Source organism: Oncorhynchus tshawytscha, linkage group LG12, assembly GCF_018296145.1.
Source record: "Oncorhynchus tshawytscha isolate Ot180627B linkage group LG12, Otsh_v2.0, whole genome shotgun sequence".
NCBI lineage: Eukaryota > Metazoa > Chordata > Actinopteri > Salmoniformes > Salmonidae > Oncorhynchus > Oncorhynchus tshawytscha.
In genome coordinates this window covers 67428196-67447928 of record NC_056440.1, presented here as the reverse complement: position 1 = coordinate 67447928, position 19733 = coordinate 67428196, and the positions used below count along the sequence as shown (strand labels likewise).

Genomic DNA, 19733 nt, shown 5'->3' with positions numbered 1-19733 from the left:
GCATTCAGGGCTCGAACCACCCAGTTTTTAATAAGTAATACACCACTGAGAAGCTATTCAACCATTATCTGTGGAGAGCGGAGTTAGCCAGCAGGTTTCCTGGTTACCTGAACCCATCACTACTCTGGACGGTTCTGACTTAGAATATGTGGACAACTACAAATACCTAGGTGTCTGGTTAGACTGTTAACTCTCCTTTCAGACTCGCATCAAACATCTCCAATCCAAAGTTAAATCTAGAATTGGCTTCCAATTTCGCAACAAAGCATCCTTCACTCATGTTGCCAAACATACCCTCGTAAAACTGACCATCCTACCGATCCTCGACTTCGGCGATGTCATTTCCGAAATAGCCTCCAATAGCCTACTCAATAAATTGGATGCAGTCTATCACAGTGCCATCCGTTTTGTCACCAAAGCCCCATATATTACCCACCACTGCAACCTGTACCCTCTCGTTGGCTGGCCCTCGCTTCATACTCGTCGCCAAACCCACTGGCTCCAGGTCATCTACAAGACCCTGCTAGGTAAAGTCCCCCCTTATCTTAGCTCGCTAGTCACCATAGCAGCACCCACCTGTAGCACGCGCTCCAGCAGGTATATTTCTCTGGTCACCCCCAAAACCAATTCTTCCTTTGGCCGCATCTCCTTCCAGTTCTCTGCTGACAACGACTGGAACAAACTACAAAAATCTCTGAAACTGGAAACACTTATCTCCCTCACTAGCTTTAAGCACCAGCTGTCAGAGCAGCTCACAGATTACTGCACCTGTACATAGCCCATCTATAATTTAGCCCAAACAACTACCTCTTCCCCTACTGTATTTATTTATTTTTGCTTCTTTGCACCCCATTATTTCTATTTCTACTTTGCACATTCTTCCACTGCAAATCTACCATTCCAGTGTTTTACTACTATATTGTATTTACTTCGCCACCATGGCCTTTTTTTGCCTTTCCCTCCCTTATCTCACCTCATTTGCTCACATCGTATATAGACTTATTTTTCTACTGTATGACTTATGACTTATTTTTATTGACTGTATGTTTGTTTTACTCCATGTTTAACTCTGTGTTGTTGTATGTGTCGAACTGCTTTACTTTATCTTGGCCAGGTCGCAATTGTAAATGAGAACTTGTTCTCAACTTGCCTACCTGGTTAAATAAAGGTGAAATAAATAAAAATATGTGTGAGTTGCTCTTGACGAGGAGAGGAGGGAGGGATGAGGAAGTGGGATATGAGTTTATTTTGTAGTAATAAAGAAGACAATTATCCACTCGTAGGTCTTTGACCTTGGGAAGTGAAGAGAGGACAATATATTGCATCAGCAGATCGAATTTTGATTTTATATTTGGAAACTCAGTATGCTATTTCAAGTTTTTAATGTCACGTGAACAAGTACAGTGAAAGGCCTTTCTTGCAAGCGCTAAACTCAACAACACAGTAATCAATAACAATGTAACACTAAAAATAACATAAGGTAGAAAAAGACAACCAGGAAATAAAAATAAGAAGAACACAAAGTAAGTAAGCATACTATATACAGGTTCAGTCAGTTCCAGTACCGTATTTACAATGTGCAGGGATACTGGAGTTATAGATGTAGATATGTATAGGGGTAAGGTGACTGAGTATCATGATATATCTGTAACGTCTGCTTCCAACTCACACTCTCAAACACGTAGATCCCCTGAACGCAGCTCACTTTCCAGCTCACAATCTCAAACACATAGATCCCCAGAACGCAGCTCACCCTCCAGATCCCAATCACCTGAATTCTGATCACCTGTTCACACACCTGTATGTCATTATCACACACTATTTATTTGTACCCCATCATTGTGAGGTATTGTTTGATTTGTGACACACTTATATTGGGAGCTCTGGTTTTCCCCTAACGTAATCCTCCCGTGTATGATAGTTTTGGCCTGCCTCACTAACGACGCCTTTTGCCTATTCTCTGCCTGTACTTTCGGATTTCCTGTTATCAACCTATTGCTTGATCTCCCGGATGACATTACTAGCCTTTTCCCTGCTTGTACTGTTGCCTTTTGGACCCCCTGTGTATGACCTCTGCCTGCCCCTGGACCCAGCTACCTGCCTCTTCCTGTGGTCATTTAAAATTAAACACCTGCTGCACCCTGCCTTTGAAACCAGCTTCCTGTCTCCCATCGTGTCCATTACAATATGATAAACAGAGTAGTAGCGGTGTATATGATAATTGTGTGTGTGTGGAGTCAGTATAAATGTTTGTGCATATTATGTGTGTGTGAGCAAATGATAAAGTGAGTGTTTGTGTCTGTGTTGGAGTGTCAGTGTGTGTGAGTGTGTAGGGAGGGCACTGTGAGTGTGCATAGAGACTGTGCAAAAATAAGGGTCAACTCAGAGAGTCCGTGTGGCAATTTAGTTAGCTATTTACTAGTCTTATGGCTTGGGGATAGATGCTGTTCAGGAGCCTGTTGGTGTCAGACTTGATGCACCGTACCGCTTGCCGTGTGGAAGCAGAAAGAACAGTTTATTGCTTGACTGGTAGGAGACTTTAACAATTTTTCAGGCCTTCTTTTCACACCGAGGCCCTGGATGGCAGGGAGCTCGGCCCCAATGATGTACTGGGCTGTCCGCACCACCCTCTGTTCGGCCATGTGCTCAAGGACGGTGCTATTGCCATAGCAAGCAGTGATGAAGTCAAGATGCTCTCAATGGTACAAACCCCTTTTGGAGGATTTGAGGGCACATGCCAAACATGTTTAGCCTCCTGAGGTGTGTGTGGACCATTTTAAGTCCTTAGTGATTTGGACACCAAGGAACTTGAAGCTCTCAATCCCCCCCGGATGTGATGTTTGCCTACCTTCACCACCTCGGGTCAGCCCGTCAGGAAGTCCAGGATCCACTTGCAGAGGGAGGTGTTCAGTCCCAGGGTCCTAAGTTTGGTGACGAACTTGGAAGGGACAATAGTGTTGAACGCTGAGCTGTAGTCAATGAACAGCATTCGCGCATAGGTATTCCTCTTATCTAGGTGGGTGAGGGCAGTGTGGATTGCAATTTAGATTGCGTTGTCTATGGGTCTGTTGGGGCAGTATGCAAATTGGAGTGTGTCTAGGATGATTGAGTTGATGTGTACCATAACCGGGCTCTCAAAGCACCTCATGATTACAGATGTGAGTGCTACATGGCAGTAGTCATTGTGGCATGACGTCTTAGGAGTTCTTAGGAACAGGGATGATGGTGGTCATCTTAAAACATGTGGATTACAGACTGGGGCAAGGAGACGTTGAAAATTACGATGAATATGCCTTCCAGCTGTTCTTCACATGCTCTTGGACCATGCCATGGAATACCGTCAGGCTCCGCGGCCTTGCGGGTTTTGAGCTGATTAAAGACCTTTCTCACTTCAGCCTTAGAGAGCAATGGTGGCGGCACTCACACCCGGCACAATGTTGTTATTGACGAAGCATGCATAAAATGCATGGAGTTTGTCTGGTAGAGAGGCATTGTTTGGCAGATCACGGTTGGGTCTTCCCTTATAATCCGTATTTTACTGTAGCCCCTGCCACATGTGGCAGGCGTCGGAGCCTGTGTAATATTATTCCACCATATTCCTATATTGTCCTTTTGCTTGTTTGATTACTCTGCGGAGGTCATAGCAGGATTTCTCATATTTGTTCCAGTCCTCAGCCGTAGCCTCAGGGTTGTCTGCAATGTTTATTTATTTTCATTTAACTAGGTAAGTCAGTTGTACAGAGTCATGATCTCATTTGCTGAATGGCGGATGAGACAGGGCCTTGTATGTTTGCTTGTGGGTAGAATAACAGTGGTCTAGGGCTTTATCGCCCCTAGTGGCGCGAAGGAGACTCGTTGATGGAAGTTGGGCATCATGTGTCTTAATGACACGGAGTTAAAACTGCCGTTAATCAGAAAAGCAGCCTCCGGATATAAGTTTTCCTACTTGTTTATAGCCTTGTACAGCTCATCATTGTGTCTCTCTGAACATTGTAATAGGCTGTACGGACCAATTGCAACCATCGAAAGCCACCAGATTATCGCCAGCTGATCTCTCGTTAAACCATCAATACACACTAAAGTCACCCGCACAACTGATCTCAATTGCAACCAACATTGACCAGCGATTTACCTCTCCCTAACATAGATGTCAAGGTTATCAGACTATTTCACCCTCTGGTTTGGTATTATCATCAGAACAACATAGTCCTACTTTATGAGCAGACTAAGGGTGATTTTTCTATTTGACAATAATTCTCTACATCTGAAATAAAATATTTCCTTGTTTACCACTGCAAATCTACTGTCTACTGTTTACCGACATGTTGTATGAATGGAAAACTAATGTTGATGGTCTAGCCTACTATTCTTATACTCAAATAAGTATTTTTCTTACATTCATCAGCCTTGCGGTTTTCCGATGCTACTGGTCAATATTTCATTGGGGGCAGAAGCGTGATAAATTCTACCTGTTCATTGCAATCTAGCGTAAATGTCTACAGAGAGAGTTAGGTACTGAGCCTCTGAAGTCAAAAAAATCTGTAATATAATACTGTAATTACTGTGTCACGATCTGATACGTACATTACTTCTATATGAATCATTATCTGTCATTTTCAAAGTGAATAAGAAACAGAACATTCCGTAACCTTACATTAATCTTATATTTTTTTTACCTATATATATTATGCCTTGCGGAATGGGAATAGGTGCAAACCTTTCACTGGCAGAAATGTTTGGCCAGCCTGCCTCCTGGATTGTAAGAGATTATGATAATTCTGGTGGTGTTTTGTTTTTCTTAACCTCACCAGGGCGTGCTAACCACTGGTCGGCCATCATCGGAGCGTCCCACTCTAAGAACTACGTGCTGTGGGAGTATGGTGGCTACGCCAGCGAGGGCATCAAGAAGGTGGCCGAGCTGGGATCACCTGTCTCCATGGAGGAAGAGATCAGGCAGAAGGTAAGACCTGGCACGGCCGTATGGACGTACACCTGCTATTGGTATTGCAGCACATTTTAGGTCCAACGATTGACAAGCCAACACCTTATCCGTTACGCCATGAGATCTGTATCCCTTGCTGATGTTCTGGGTGTTGGGTTAAGGTCGCCACATTATGTCACTTTTTATCTGACCAAGGTGATCGGATCACTCTCCGGTTATGCTTCACTGCGTCCTCAAATGGAGTCCAGATTAGCATTGTATTCTGAGTGGGGAAGCAATGTTGTTCAAATGTGGTTGAAAGCTTGAGAATCCATTATAAACATGTTGGTAGTGCTATTGCTACTGCAGTGGATGATCTATGAGTCTTTTATAAAGGTCAAGGATGGCAAACTCATAAAAATGATTTAAATCTCCATCCCCATTCAAGTCATTGTTCAACTTTCCTTGGTTTGAGGGTCTTTTCCCGTTCTAGTAATTATATATATATGGGCCAGCCAATGGCTCTACTCTCTGGATAATCCAGGTGGCTGTGGTATCAGTACAGTAAGTAATGGAGTTTTCATATCTCAGTGGGCGTTCTGATCGATCCGTGAGCTACAGAGTACTTTAATTAATTACATTCAGGAAGTCTCTCAACCTGCCCCTTTATGTGGTTTTATACTTCACAGCTGTGAAATGCATGGTGGACACTGTTGCGTTATCTACGCCCTCTGGATATTCAAAGTAGATAGTGTCTATTTGGTATTTACAGTACAAAGCCATGGAATTGGAACATGGAATGTTTTCCAAAATGTGTTGAAGTATTCCATACTTTTTGCATAATGATTTCCACAAGCGATGACCTAAATGAGAGAAACATCTGTACTATAAGGATCATTGCAAATGTTGGTTAATGGTCTGCTTAATTGTCTACAGTAGTTCCTCCTCTAAAAGTTGTCAGCTTGCACCGCGGGTCTGAGAGGTACCCAGCGTCACGGCTTCATTGCTCCAGACCACCACAAGAGGGAGTTAGAGCACTCATTATGCATTTGAGTCCCAAGGTTTTTATATGAACAATCATATTGAGTGGTTCCAATGACGAATTTGGATGCAAGCCACCCGTCCCTGGTGGCTTTCTTCAACAAAGATGGCTGACAAAACATTACGGGGGAAGCAGATGTAAGTAGTTATAACGTCTTAATGAGTCGAGCAAAAATATGTACAATTGAGAGGAATATGTTAGTTAATTTAGAGACAAACATTTGTGCATATTTTTTTTGTCATTAAGTCCATTTACGAAAATTGCTATTTAGCAAGTTATCTGTCTAGCTAACATTAGCCAGCTAGCCCATGTTAGGAGAATGTCCCTTGCAACTGGTGATGACCAGTTCACATTCATGCAAGGTTAATAGATACATTCATGTTCATCGGTACGAGAGCTTCTCTCCTGTTCAAAAATATTAAATATGAAAATATAGTTTAGCAGTTTTACCTCTAGTAAAAATCTTCCTCTGTTTCATTTTCTCACCATATTTCTGTCTTTGCATGTCTTTCACACTCTCTCCCACTCCCTTTGTTACTTTTTCCATCTCTCTCCCCAACTCTCTTCTCCAAACCTCTCCTCTTTCTGTACAATCTCTCTCTCTCTCTCATTCTTTAAATAGCCTGTGCTAGTGTGTAGCAGATGGCCCCATAGAGTGTATTATTGTAGGGTAATATTGAAGACCTGGAGTCATGGCACATAATGAGAGCACACTGTGAGAGCTGGGCTCTGTGCGTCATCACCGCCACCTATCCACAAGGCTGTATTATCCACAATACTGTCTGCTATGGTATCTGTATTAGTCCTCCTGGACCTTCTCCAAACGATTAGAGCAAATAGAGGATTTATGGAGAGACGGCCGCAAAGCAAGGTTGGCGTCAGTTTTAACCCTACAGTGCAGAGTAGTTACAGTACTGTTGAGTGACAAGATAATTGATGACATAAAATGGTGGATAGTTCTTTTCACCCACTTGTGTCAGCTATTATAGTAGGCTTACATTGATATTCTAGGTAGCTCTCCGTAGAATATTATCCCAGTGGGGGGTGGTAAATGATCCAATCCCCCCCACCCACTGAACAGACCTCAATTTAAACCAGGTAGAAAGCAACAGGATCAAACCATTACCTTCTCCTGGGGGAGATGTAAAAATCTTACATATGGAATATTGCACAGTACTCTACATGGCAGAGGAGAGAGAGAGATGATTTCTGTAGCCTGTGGTTTTCAGTGGAGACTGCTGGGGAAAGTAAACGCGATTGGCTGTCACCAGATCCCATGGTGATAATGGCTGCCACTTAAGCCTTGTTCACACTGCAGGCCTTAATGCAACTCTTTAATACATGCGCTGACCAGCTGGCAGGTGTCTTCAATGACATTTTTAACCTTTCCCTGACCCAGTCTGTAATACCTATGTTTAAAGCAGACCACCATAGTCGCTGTGCCCAAGAATGCCAAGGTAACCTGTCTGAATGACTATCGCCCTGTAGCATTCACATCTGTAGCCATGAAGTGCTTTGAAAAGCTGGTCATGGCTCACATCAACACCATCATCCCAGACATCCTGGACCCACTATAATTAGGATACCAACCCAACAGATCCACAGATGGCACAATCTCTATTGCACTCCACACTGCCCTTTCTCACCTGGACAACATCTACGTGAGAATGCTGTTCATTGACTACAGCTCAGCATTCAACACCATTGTGCCCTCCAAGTTCATCACTAAGCTAAGGACCCTGGGACTGAACACCTTTCTCTGCAACTGGATCATGGACTTCCCGATGGGCCACCCCCAGGTGGTAAGGGTAAGCAACAACACATCCACCATGCTGACCCTCAACACTGGGGCCCTTCAGGGTGCGTGCTTAGTCCCCTCCTGTACTCCCTGTTCACCTACAACTGTGTGGCCATGCACGACTCCAACAACATCATTAAAGCCTGATCACTGACAACGATGAGAGAGCCTATAGGGAGGAGGTCAGATACTTGATAGTGTGGTGCCAGGACAACAACCTCTCCCTCACATCAGCAAGATAAAGGATCTGATCGTGAACTACAGGAAACATCTACGCGGCTGTATTTTAGCGAGTCGTGAGCTTCAAGTTCCTCTGTGACCACATCTCTAAAGACCTACCATGGTCCAAACACACCCATGCAGTCGTGAAGAGGGTATGACAACGTCTCTTCCCACTCAAGAGGCTAAAAATATTTGACATGGGCCCTCAGAGCTTCAAAAAGTTCAAATGCGTATGGCCCAGTACATCACTGGGGCCGAGCTCCCTGCCATCCAGGACCTCTATACCAGGCGGTGTCAGAGGAAGGCCCTAAAAATCGTCAAAGACTCCATCCGCCCAAGTCATAGACTGTTCTCTTTGCTACCGCACAGCAAGTGGTACCAGAGCGCCATGTCTGGGACCGAAAGGCTCCTGAACAGCTTCTACCACCAAGCCATAATACTGCTGAACAGTTAATCAAAATGTGTCTACCCGGACTATTTACACTGACTCTCTTGCACTCACTCTATGCACACTCACTGGATTCTACCCACACACTCACACATACTACACTGACACTCCAACACACACATATACACACACTCACATACACTACATACACTCACATGCATATTGACACCACACACACTCACTACATTCGCGCACACACACACACACACACACACACACACACACATTCACGTTCTTTCACACTCTTGCACATTGACTTGTTACTGGTACTCCTTGGAGCCAGATCCAGCCAATCAGAATGAGTTTTTCCCCAAAAAGGGCTTTATTACAGACAGAAATATTCTTCAGTTTCATCAGCTGTCTGGGTGGCTGGTCTCAAACGATCACGCTGGTGAAGAAGCCGGATTTGGAGGTCCTGGGCTGGCTTGGTTACACGTCTGCGGTTGTGAGGCCGATTGGACGTACTGTTAAATTCTCTAAAATGACTTTGGAGGCGGCTTATGTTAGAGACATTAACATAAAATGCCCCGGCAACAGCTCTGGTGGACTTTCCTGCAGTCAGCATGCCAATTGTACTCTCTCTCAATAAATTGAGATATCTGTGGCATTGTGTTATGTGACAAAACTGCACATTTTAGAGTGGCTTTTTATTGTCCCCAGCACAATGTGCACCTGTGTAATGATCATACTGTTTAATCAGCTTCTTGATATGGATTATATTGACAAAGGAGAAATGCTCACGAACAGGGATGGTAACAAATGTGTGCACAAAACATGAGAGAAATAAGCTTTTTGTGCATTTGGAACATTTCTGTGTTCTTTTATTTCAGCTGAAACACTTTACATGTTGCATTTATGTTTTTGTTTGGTATATTTCCTTTTTTTAGCAAAATTTTCTTACTTTTTAAATCTGCTTTGTTGGTAAAGGGCTTGCAAGTTAATATGAAATTAATATGAATGCTCAAATCAGTTTTGTTTTTAAATCTGTTTTTGAATACTGACTGTCCGATAGGAAAATGTAATGAATTGAAGGTAATTTGTTAGGCTGTGTCTTTAGATTTGGGATGGGGTCGTGAGAAATTTTAAAAATTAGGTCCCCAAAAATGATTGCAGAAAAAATGGGTTCCCTGCTAAAAAGGTTTGAACACCACTGCACAAGTGGATAAATGAAGAGTCAGATTGGCTGGTTGAAAACATAGCAGTATGGTGATTACCAGCTGATTACCAACTGTCTTGTAAAACAGGTTGGAAGAACATGCTGTATCAAATCAAATTTGATTTGTCACATGCCCTGAACCTTACAGTGAAATGCTTACTTACAAGCCCTTGACCAACAATGCAGTTTTAGTATTTAATCAAATAAACTGAAGTAAAACATAAATAAAGAAAAAAGAGAAAATAAGAAAATAGAAAAATAACAAATAATTAAAGAGCAGCAATAAAATAACAGTAGCAAGGCTATATACAGGGTACCGTTACAGAGTCTATGTGTAGGGGCACTTGTGAGTTGAGGTAATATACACATGGCTTAAAGAGTGTGTGTGAGTGTCATAAGTGTGTGTGCTGTGGAGGAGATGAGCCTGTAGTCACACACAACCTCTCGTAATGTCAGAGGGCGTACTGGGCACTAACTGGTGAGCTCCATACAGTATATGCTGTGTTAACTAGGAGTTGACAGCTCCATTGCACTGGGCTGCTTGGCTGTCGCCTGCATTCACTGTGTTCCCTTTTAATATTTCTCTGAGAACACACACAGCCTCTCCTTGTCCTTGAGGAAAAGTTAGCCTCTGGGGTGAAGGAGCCGCTCTGTTTTTGAGCAGCGGAGCAAGAAAGCACTCTTTGGTATAAATGCTGACACAAACAAAAAGGCGCTTTGCTTTTGTGTCAGGTAGGGTGTGGGGGCTAGCAACATAGCAATGAAGGCAGTTATAAATTGATATTCATAGAAAGCAGAAATTGATATTCATAGGCAGAGGCTCGACACGAGCCAAGGGGTGCACTGATCTCAATGTTCATACAAAGTTTCATTTGCCAAGTAGGCATTGAGTATGCACGCTCACATACTGTACACACACACAACCCAACACACACACGCACATGGACGCACGCACACACGCACGCACGCACACACACACACACACACACACACACACACACACACACACACATTCGTAAACACACACACATGCAGCTCCCCCCCTCATCACGTCAGCACAATGCTGTGTGTGATGGCTTTATTTTTCACTGCCGGGACCAAGATGTACTGTGCCATCTGTCTAGCTGTGTCTCTACGTCGGGTTCCTATTGATATATGGCGTGTGTTCTTTACCCACGATGCCTCTCTCCTGGGGACTGAACAACAACTTTCCAGTCTGCATACAGAAGTGAAAACCATATCGATTCAGAAGTGAAACCCACAGTCTCTGTATGAACCAATAGGAAACACGTATCAGTCACACATGGTGCATTACATACACAGAATGTTCTTTGTGTTTTCACTTCATTACGGCGTCTGTGTTGAAAAGAGTGGTGAAGATACATGCATGATAACCACACTTGGCTGGATTCAATTTGTCCATCCCACACAGCCTGCATGTTTTCACAGCCAGCCAGCCGTATGCTTCTGCCTGGTGAACTCGTTACAATCTCTTCCATGTGACCCGCTGGGAATGAAAATATGATTGCATGTAAGAGCCTCCTCAAACAGAGCCCTCACCCACATTCTCTCAGCACCCCTACTCCACCATATTGAGTCAGACATGACACAGGGCCCCTTAATCACATTTAAATGATCTGTTAGAAAAATTCCAAGGGTCACCATTGTTGCTCTAATAAGAATGAATGTATTTTTAGTGGACGGGTGAAGGTGGAAAAGGGTAATGTGTGTGGAGGTTTGTTGAATAGATCCACATCGTGTGTGTGTGTGTGGTGTGTGTGCGTGTGGTGTGTGTGTGCGTGTGCTTCTGTCCACATGATCTGTTCCTGCTTGTGTTCTTAATGTACCGAATGAGAACATTTTCTTCCTCTTTAGTCCCCACGCCATGTGTCTTTACGTTTCATTAGCCAATGCAAATCTGATTTACAGGATACTTGGTATTATGTAGTGTAACTGAGGCATTGCTGCCCTCTCCCCCCTCCACACACACATACACTGAGGTGATTTGTGTATGCGGTCAGCCATTACAAAGGCACTAATGACAGTCTGATAAAAATACTCTCCCTCCACAGGTGAGTGGTGGAAACGTGGCGAAGGGTCTATGATTTCTCTCGAACGTATTGTGAAATCTGCCAGTATGGGTGCGTTTTGTTACTGCACAGTAGCTTATAGATGCCCACAGAATGCAGAACTATGTGAAACCACAGAGCAGACAGTTACAGATGCCACAGGCTGGACCAATGAGGGATGGCACAACCTGACTTAGAGGAGATGGTCTGGTACTCAGGAGAAGTTTTCTAGGAGTATGATTGGCCTGGGTTTTTTAGTAAGTCATAGATACTACTACTTTTCTCTCCAGCTGTTTATCATGCGAGAGTATCAATCAGCCTGCATAATTATAACTGAATTGGAGCCTCAAATAAAGAGACTAGCTACCACCTGTGTGTGGGAGAGGATCAGGACATTTGAACTGGAAGACATACAGGTGAGAACAAGTGAGTGGGAGAACGCAGGTCAGTTTGAGACAGCAGGTCAGTTTGAGAGAGCAGGTGAGTGGGAGAACGCAGGTCAGTTTGAGACAGCAGGTCAGTTTGAGACAGCAGGTCAGTTTGAGACAGCAGGTCAGTTTGAGACAACAGGTCAGTTTGAGAGAGCAGGTCAGTTTGAGACAGCAGGTCAGTTTGAGACAGCAGGTCAGTTTGAGACAGCAGGTCAGTTTGAGACAGCAGGTCAGTTTGAGACAGCAGGTCAGTTTGAGACAGCAGGTCAGTTTGAGACAGCAGGTCAGTTTGAGACAGCAGGTCAGTTTGAGACAGCAGGTCAGTTTGAGACAGCAGGTCAGTTTGAGACAGCAGGTGAGTGGGAGAACGCAGGTCAGTTTGAGACAGCAGGTCAGTTTGAGACAGCAGGTCAGTTTGAGACAGCAGGTCAGTTTGAGAGAGCAGGTTTTGAGACAGCAGGTCAGTTTGAGACAGCAGGTCAGTTTGAGAGAGCAGGTCAGTTTGAGACAGCAGGTCAGTTTGAGAGAGCAGGTCAGTTTGAGACAGCAGGTCAGTTTGAGACAGCAGGTCAGTTTGAGACAGGTCAGTTTGAGAGAGCAGGTCAGTTTGAGAGAGCAGGTCAGTTTGAGACAGTCAGTTTGAGACAGCAGGTCAGTTTGAGACAGCAGGTCAGTTTGAGACAGCAGGTCAGTTTGAGACAGCAGGTCAGTTTGAGACAGCAGGTCAGTTTGAGACAGCAGGTCAGTTTGAGACAGCAGGTCAGTTTGAGACAGCAGGTCAGTTTGAGACAGCAGGTCAGTTTGAGTTTGAGACAGCAGGTCAGTTTGAGACAGCAGGTCAGTTTGAGAGAGCAGGTCAGTTTGAGACAGCAGGTCAGTTTGAGACAGCAGGTCAGTTTGAGACAGCAGGTCAGTTTGAGACAGCAGGTCAGTTTGAGACAGCAGGTCAGTTTGAGACAGCAGGTCAGTTTGAGACAGCAGGTCAGTTTGAGACAGCAGGTTTTGAGACAGCAGGTCAGTTTGAGACAGCAGGTGAGTGGGAGACAGCAGGTCAGTTTGAGAGAGCAGGTCAGTTTGAGACAGCAGGTCAGTTTGAGACAGCAGGTCAGTTTGAGACAGCAGGTCAGTTTGAGACAGCAGGTGAGTGGGAGAACGCAGTTTGAGACAGCAGGTCAGTTTGAGACAGCAGGTCAGTTTGAGACAGCAGGTCAGTTTGAGACAGCAGGTCAGTTTGAGACAGCAGGTGAGTTTGAGACAGCAGGTGAGTGGGAGACAGCAGGTCAGTTTGAGACAGCAGGTCAGTTTGAGACAGCAGGTGAGTGGGAGACAGCAGGTCAGTTTGAGACAGCAGGTCAGTTTGAGACAGCAGGTCAGTTTGAGACAGCAGGTCAGTTTGAGACAGCAGGTCAGTTTGAGACAGCAGGTCAGTTTGAGACAGCAGGTCAGTTTGAGACAGCAGGTCAGTTTGAGACAGCAGGTCAGTTTGAGACAGCAGGTGAGTGGGAGACAGCAGGTCAGTTTGAGACAGCAGGTCAGTTTGAGACAGCAGGTGAGTGGGAGACAGGTCAGTTTGAGACAGCAGGTCAGTTTGAGACAGCAGGTCAGTTTGAGACAGCAGGTCAGTTTGAGACAGCAGGTCAGTTTGAGACAGCAGGTGAGTGGGAGACAGCAGGTCAGTTTGAGACAGCAGGTCAGTTTGAGACAGCAGGTCAGTTTGAGACAGCAGGTCAGTTTGAGACAGCAGGTGAGTTTGAGACAGCAGGTCAGTTTGAGACAGCAGGTGAGTTTGAGACAGCAGGTGAGTTTGAGACAGCAGGTCAGTTTGAGACAGCAGGTCAGTTTGAGACAGCAGGTGAGTTTGAGACAGCAGGTCAGTTTGAGACAGCAGGTCAGTTTGAGACAGCAGGTCAGTTTGAGACAGCAGGTCAGTTTGAGACAGCAGGTCAGTTTGAGACAGCAGGTCAGTTTGAGACAGCAGGTCAGTTTGAGACAGCAGGTCAGTTTGAGACAGCAGGTCAGTTTGAGACAGCAGGTGAGTGGGAGACAGCAGGTCAGTTTGAGACAGCAGGTGAGTGGGAGACAGCAAGTCAGTTTGAGAGAGCAGGTCAGTTTGAGACAGCAGGTCAGTTTGAGACAGCAGGTCAGTTTGAGACAGCAGGTCAGTTTGAGACAGCAGGTGAGTGGGAGAACGCAGGTCAGTTTGAGACAGCAGGTCAGTTTGAGACAGCAGGTCAGTTTGAGACAGCAGGTCAGTTTGAGACAGCAGGTCAGTTTGAGACAGCAGGTCAGTTTGAGACAGCAGGTGAGTGGGAGAGTAAGTTTTTCTTTTTTTTAAGTATTATTTTTATTAAGGGATCATATTCACAAGCTTTTACTCTCCCTGCCATGAAATATATTAGGTGTGTGTGTCTGTTTGTGTGTGTGTGCGCGCATTGTTTTTTGTAAGTACATGGAGTAGCCAGCCAAACCGAAACATTTGCCAGCCAGGGAGTTCCAGCATGCAGAAAACAATGCAGAATGAGCTCTATTTTGGTGTCCACTGGTACATTCTAATGCTTTAATTCCATCCAAAATATACTGCTAAATTATTGAATACTTTACCTCCCAGATTCGTAAAATGAATTGTGGTATTGCAATTACATGACTTAGCAATTAAAGTTACTGAAAATGGATGAATTCAGTTGTTATTTATTTTGGATATTGTCTAGGCCCATATTATCAAGACTATTTTCTAAGCAAGATTTTTTTCTAACGTTAAACTTGTCTTCTCTTCAGAGTCACTTCATGATGTTCATGTTTACAGTTTTACTGCAAGATATGCATTGCCACAATGATGTTTGTTCTTCAAATTATGTATTTTATTCTCTCTGCTGCTGTGGAAACTTAGGGTAAGGAAACCAATGTGTAATTTTACAATTTGGATCAACTGTCCCTTTAAAATTTTGCCAAATACAAATGCGCCGAATACAACAGGTGTAGGTAGACCTTACCGTGAAATGCTTACTTACGAGCCCTTAACCAACAATGCAGTTCAAGAAATAGAGTTACGAAAATATTTACTAAATTAAAAGTAACACAATAACGAGGTTATATACAGGGGGTACCGGTACAGAGTCAGTGTGCGGGGGTACAGGTTAGTTGAGATAATTTGTACATGTAGATAAAGGTAAAGTGACTATGCATAGATAATAAACTGATGCATCAATCACTGTGGGTGGGATTGTCAGGGAAGAGGGCAGCATTTTTGTGTCACAGAGTTGGTAGGGTTTCAGACCTGTCAATCAATGTGGGTGGGACTGATGAAAGGCGGTAGATTTGTAATCTAGTCAGAAAAACAAGTCTAGTCTACCTTTTCAATTTAATTTATCGTAGCAAAAACTAAATCTACTCTTTCAATTTAGTTTATTGTGGCAAAAACCTAAGAAAAGAGGTTGTGTTCTGTCAAGTAAACATGGACTCCCTTTTGAGAAGCAATATAGAATAGCAGGAAAATGGTTTTAAAAATGCAACTGTCACGGATAGCTAGGAGTGGTGGGTGTGGAGTCAGGCCCAGAGATCAATGCTTCCAATGCATACATTTATTACGCTGGGTCTAGCCAACAAACAGGCAAAATGACCAATAATCAGGTATGTCCCCAAAACCAGGGAAAATAACAGACAGCAAAATACGTAAAAGCAAAACAATTTCGCCACTGACAGTGAGAATAAGCCCGCAGAAAAGCAGACGGGCCCTGGAAGTTTAAATAGGCCATAATTAACAACAAATAAGTAACAGGTGAAAACAATCAAGACAAAACTAACAGAAAAGAAAAAGGAATCGGTGGCAGCTAGTAGACCGGTGACGACGACCGCCGAGCACCACCCGGACAGGGAGAGGAGCTACCTTCTAGTAGACCGGTGACGATGACCGCCGAGCACTGCCCAAACAGGGAGAGGAGTCAGCTTCTAGTAGACCGGTGACGACGACCACCGAGCACTGCCCAAACAGGGAGAGGAGCCACCTTCTAGTAGACCAGTGACGACGACCGCCGAGCACTGCCCAAACAGGGAGAGGATCCACCTTCTAGTAGACCGGTGCCCAAACAGGGAGAGGAGCCACCTTCTACCGGTGACCGAGCACTGCCCAAACAGGGAGAGGAGCCACCTTCTAGTAGACCAGTGACGATGACCGCCGAGCACTGCCCAAACAGGGAGAGGAGCCACCTTCTAGTAGACCGGTGACGACTGCCCAAACAGGGACCACCTTCTAGTAGACCGAGCACCTGCCCAAACAGGGAGAGGAGCCACCTTCTAGTAGACCGGTGACGACGACCGACCGCCCAAACAGGGAGCACCACCAGTGACGAACAGGGAGAGGAGCCACCTTCTAGTAGACCAGTGACGACGACCGCCGAGCACCACCCGAACAGGGAGAGGAGCCACCTTCTAGTAGACCAGTGACGATGACCGCCGAGCACCACCCAAACAGGGAGAGGAGCCACCTTCTAGTAGACCAGTGACGATGACCGCCGAGCACCACCCAAACAGGGAGAGGAGCCACCTTCTAGTAGACCAGTGACGATGACCGCTGAGCACCACCCGAACAGGGAGAGGAGCCACCTTCTAGTAGACCAGTGACGATGACCGCCGAGCACCACCCGAACAGGGAGAGGAGCCACCTTCTAGTAGACCAGTGACGATGACCGCTGAGCACCACCCGAACAGGGAGAGGAGCCACCTTCTAGTAGACCAGTGACGATGACCGCTGAGCACCACCCGAACAGGGAGAGGAGCCACCTTCTAGTAGACCGGTGACGACGACCGCCGAGCGCTGCCCAAACAGGGAGAGGAGCCACCTTTGGTGGAAGTCGTGACTGCAACAGTTTTCAGAGCGAGGACCCCAGACCCCTGCCAGATTGTGCACCTCAACTTTTATACAAAGTCAGGCGCCCATGAATAGACTGTAATGAGTGCGCTAAGAGTCGGGAAGCAAGTTAAGGGAGTGAGTGTTTTAATAAATAAAATAAACATGAAACACAAACAAGGCACCAACATGAAACAGAGTCAATAACACCTGAGGAAAGAACCAAGGGAAGTGACAGATATAGGGAAGATAAGCAAGGAGGTGATGGAGTCCAGGTGAGTGTCATGAGGAACTGGTGCGCGAGACGATGGTGACAGGTGTGCGGGATAATCAGCAGCCTGATGACCTGGAGGCCGGAGAGGGAGTATATGTGACATAGACCTACAGTTACGATTGAAGAATGAAGCAGGTGTAAACATGGGCTTTTCTGCACAGAAAGCAGCAGTTGACTACTCCATTGTCGACACTAATCAAATCAGTAGTTCTATATCAATATCCTTAATAATACCATATAGCCTAAGAATCACGACATTAGCTTTTATAACCTTCAATCTATTTTCTTTTCTCAGGCTTTCACTCCACTACGTATTATTCCTGCAGTGAGGATTCATAATCTTCATTGAATATTTTCATAATTTATCTGCAGAAGTAGTCTACCAGTATGCAAATTAGGGAGCCAAATTACCTGCTCTCACTGTTGGGATTCTACTAGCTGACATATGGAATTGTTTCAATATGGTCATACCATGAATCATTTTTTAATTTTAGTACCCCTTTATGTATGTTATAAAATGATTTGGCCTTTACTATTATAGCCCATTAAAACGCATTGAATAACATGGCATAAATAACAATAACATGGCATAAATAACAATAACATGGCATAAAAGACCGTTACAAAATGTATCATAAGGAATAATGTTTTGAACTGTCTGTCCTATATTTACCACTATTTCTGAGGGGCACAAAACTACTTCCAATACTTTTTTTTTTTAACACTTGTGGGGGTCAAAGAACAAAATGGAGAACATCATAGTGGGGTCATATTAGTTTGTAGTCCAGACAGTTTCGACGATACAGACGTTTTTGTCTCCTTGTCTGACAAACACCACTGTAGTTCTGTCACTTTCCACCTCAGATACGGAAGGCGTCAATCGACTCTAAGGGTGTTTAATGTCATAATAGACTCTGAATGCTTTACTCTCTGTGAAGCAAAAGTACAGGAGAGTGTGTACATCAATTAGCCCGCTTAATTATAACTGCGAGACTAAATCAATTGAAGCCTCAATGTAAGGCGTTCCGCTAGCGGGACAACTTCTGGTGAAACTGGAAGGTGCGCAATTCAAATAAATAATCATACAAATTATGGATATTAAACATTTAGGTACATATAAGTGTCTTATATCGGTTGAAAGCTTGAATTCTTGTTAATCTAACTGCACTGTCCGATTTACAGTAGTTATTACAGAGAAACCATGTCATGCGATTGTTTGAGGACGGCGCCCCACTTCAAAATATTTTTCCACCGGCACAGGTTTCATAAATTCACAAATAGGGATGAAATATTCACTTACTTTTTGAAAATCTTCCTCTGATTTGTCATCCAAAGGGTCCCAGCTATAACATGTAGTGTCGTTTTGTTAGATAAAATCCTTCTTTATATCCCAAAAAGCCTGTTTAGTTGGCGCCATCGATTTGAGTAATCCACTCATTCAATTTGCAGAGAAAGGAATCCGATAATCTACCCCTAAACTTTGTTTCAACAAGTCAAAATACATTTCTATTTACTCCTCAGATACCTTAGAATGTAATAAAACTGTAATATTTATTACGGAAAGAAGTATGTTCAATAGGAAACCGATTTTAGCAGGTGCGTCCTGTCTTCATGGCACGCGCAAACAAGAATTGTTGTGTCCTTCTACTAAAACTGTTATTCCCTATTCATTTTTGAAGTTACAAGCCTGAAACCTTGAACATAGACTGCTGATACCCTGTGAAAGCCATAGGAATTGCATCCAGGGAGCTAATTTTCAGTATGACCTTACACTTGTCATTGTAAGAAGATGGTCTCTCTCAAAAAAAAAAATATTCCAGGTTGTTTTTTTGGGGGGATTTTCTCCTACCATATCTATTGTGTTATATTATCCTACATTATTGTAACATTTTTACAAACGTCAAAGTGTTTTCTTTCCCATGGTATCAGTTATATGCATTTACTGGCTTCAGGGCCTTGAGCAACAGGCAGTTTACTGTGGGCACATCATTCAGGCGGAAAATTAGAAAAAAGGGGCCTAGCCCCAAGAAGTTTTAATTGGAATGCATTCTGGGTGACTACCTCATGAAGCTGGTTGAGAGAATGCCAAGAGTGTGCAAATCTGTCATCAAGGCAAAAGGGTGCCTTCTTTGAAGAATCTAAAATATGTTTGGATTTTTCTTTTATTTTTTTCTCCTCAATTGGTAGTTACAGCCTTGTCTCATTGCAGCAACTCCTCTACGGACGAAGGTCGAGAGCCTAGCGTCCTCCAAAACACAACCCAACCAAGCCTCACTGGTTCTTGATGCAATGCCCACTTAACCCGGAAGCCAGACGCACCAGGAAACACCGTTCACCCGGCGACCGTGTCAGTGCCCTGCCTGCCACAGGAGTTGTTCGTGCTCGATAGGACAAATCAAATCAAATTTATTTATATAGCCCTTCATACATCAGCTGATATCTCAAAGTGCTGTACAGAAACCCAGCCTAAAACCCCAAACAGCAAGCAATGCAGGTGTAGAAGCACGGTGGCTAGGAAAAACTCCCTAG

General features: G+C 44.2%; 1 protein-coding gene across 1 annotated transcript in view; it reads left to right on the top strand.

Moving 5' to 3' along the window:
* The window catches only part of LOC112264214 (spondin-1), a 135526-nt gene that overhangs the window by 28365 nt on the left and 87428 nt on the right, over nt 1–19733 (top strand). Inside the window, exon 6 of the mRNA XM_042330955.1 lies at nt 4812–4960. Within this exon, the coding sequence (XP_042186889.1) occupies nt 4812–4960 (149 nt within the window). The remainder of the gene's footprint in view (nt 1–4811; nt 4961–19733) is intronic.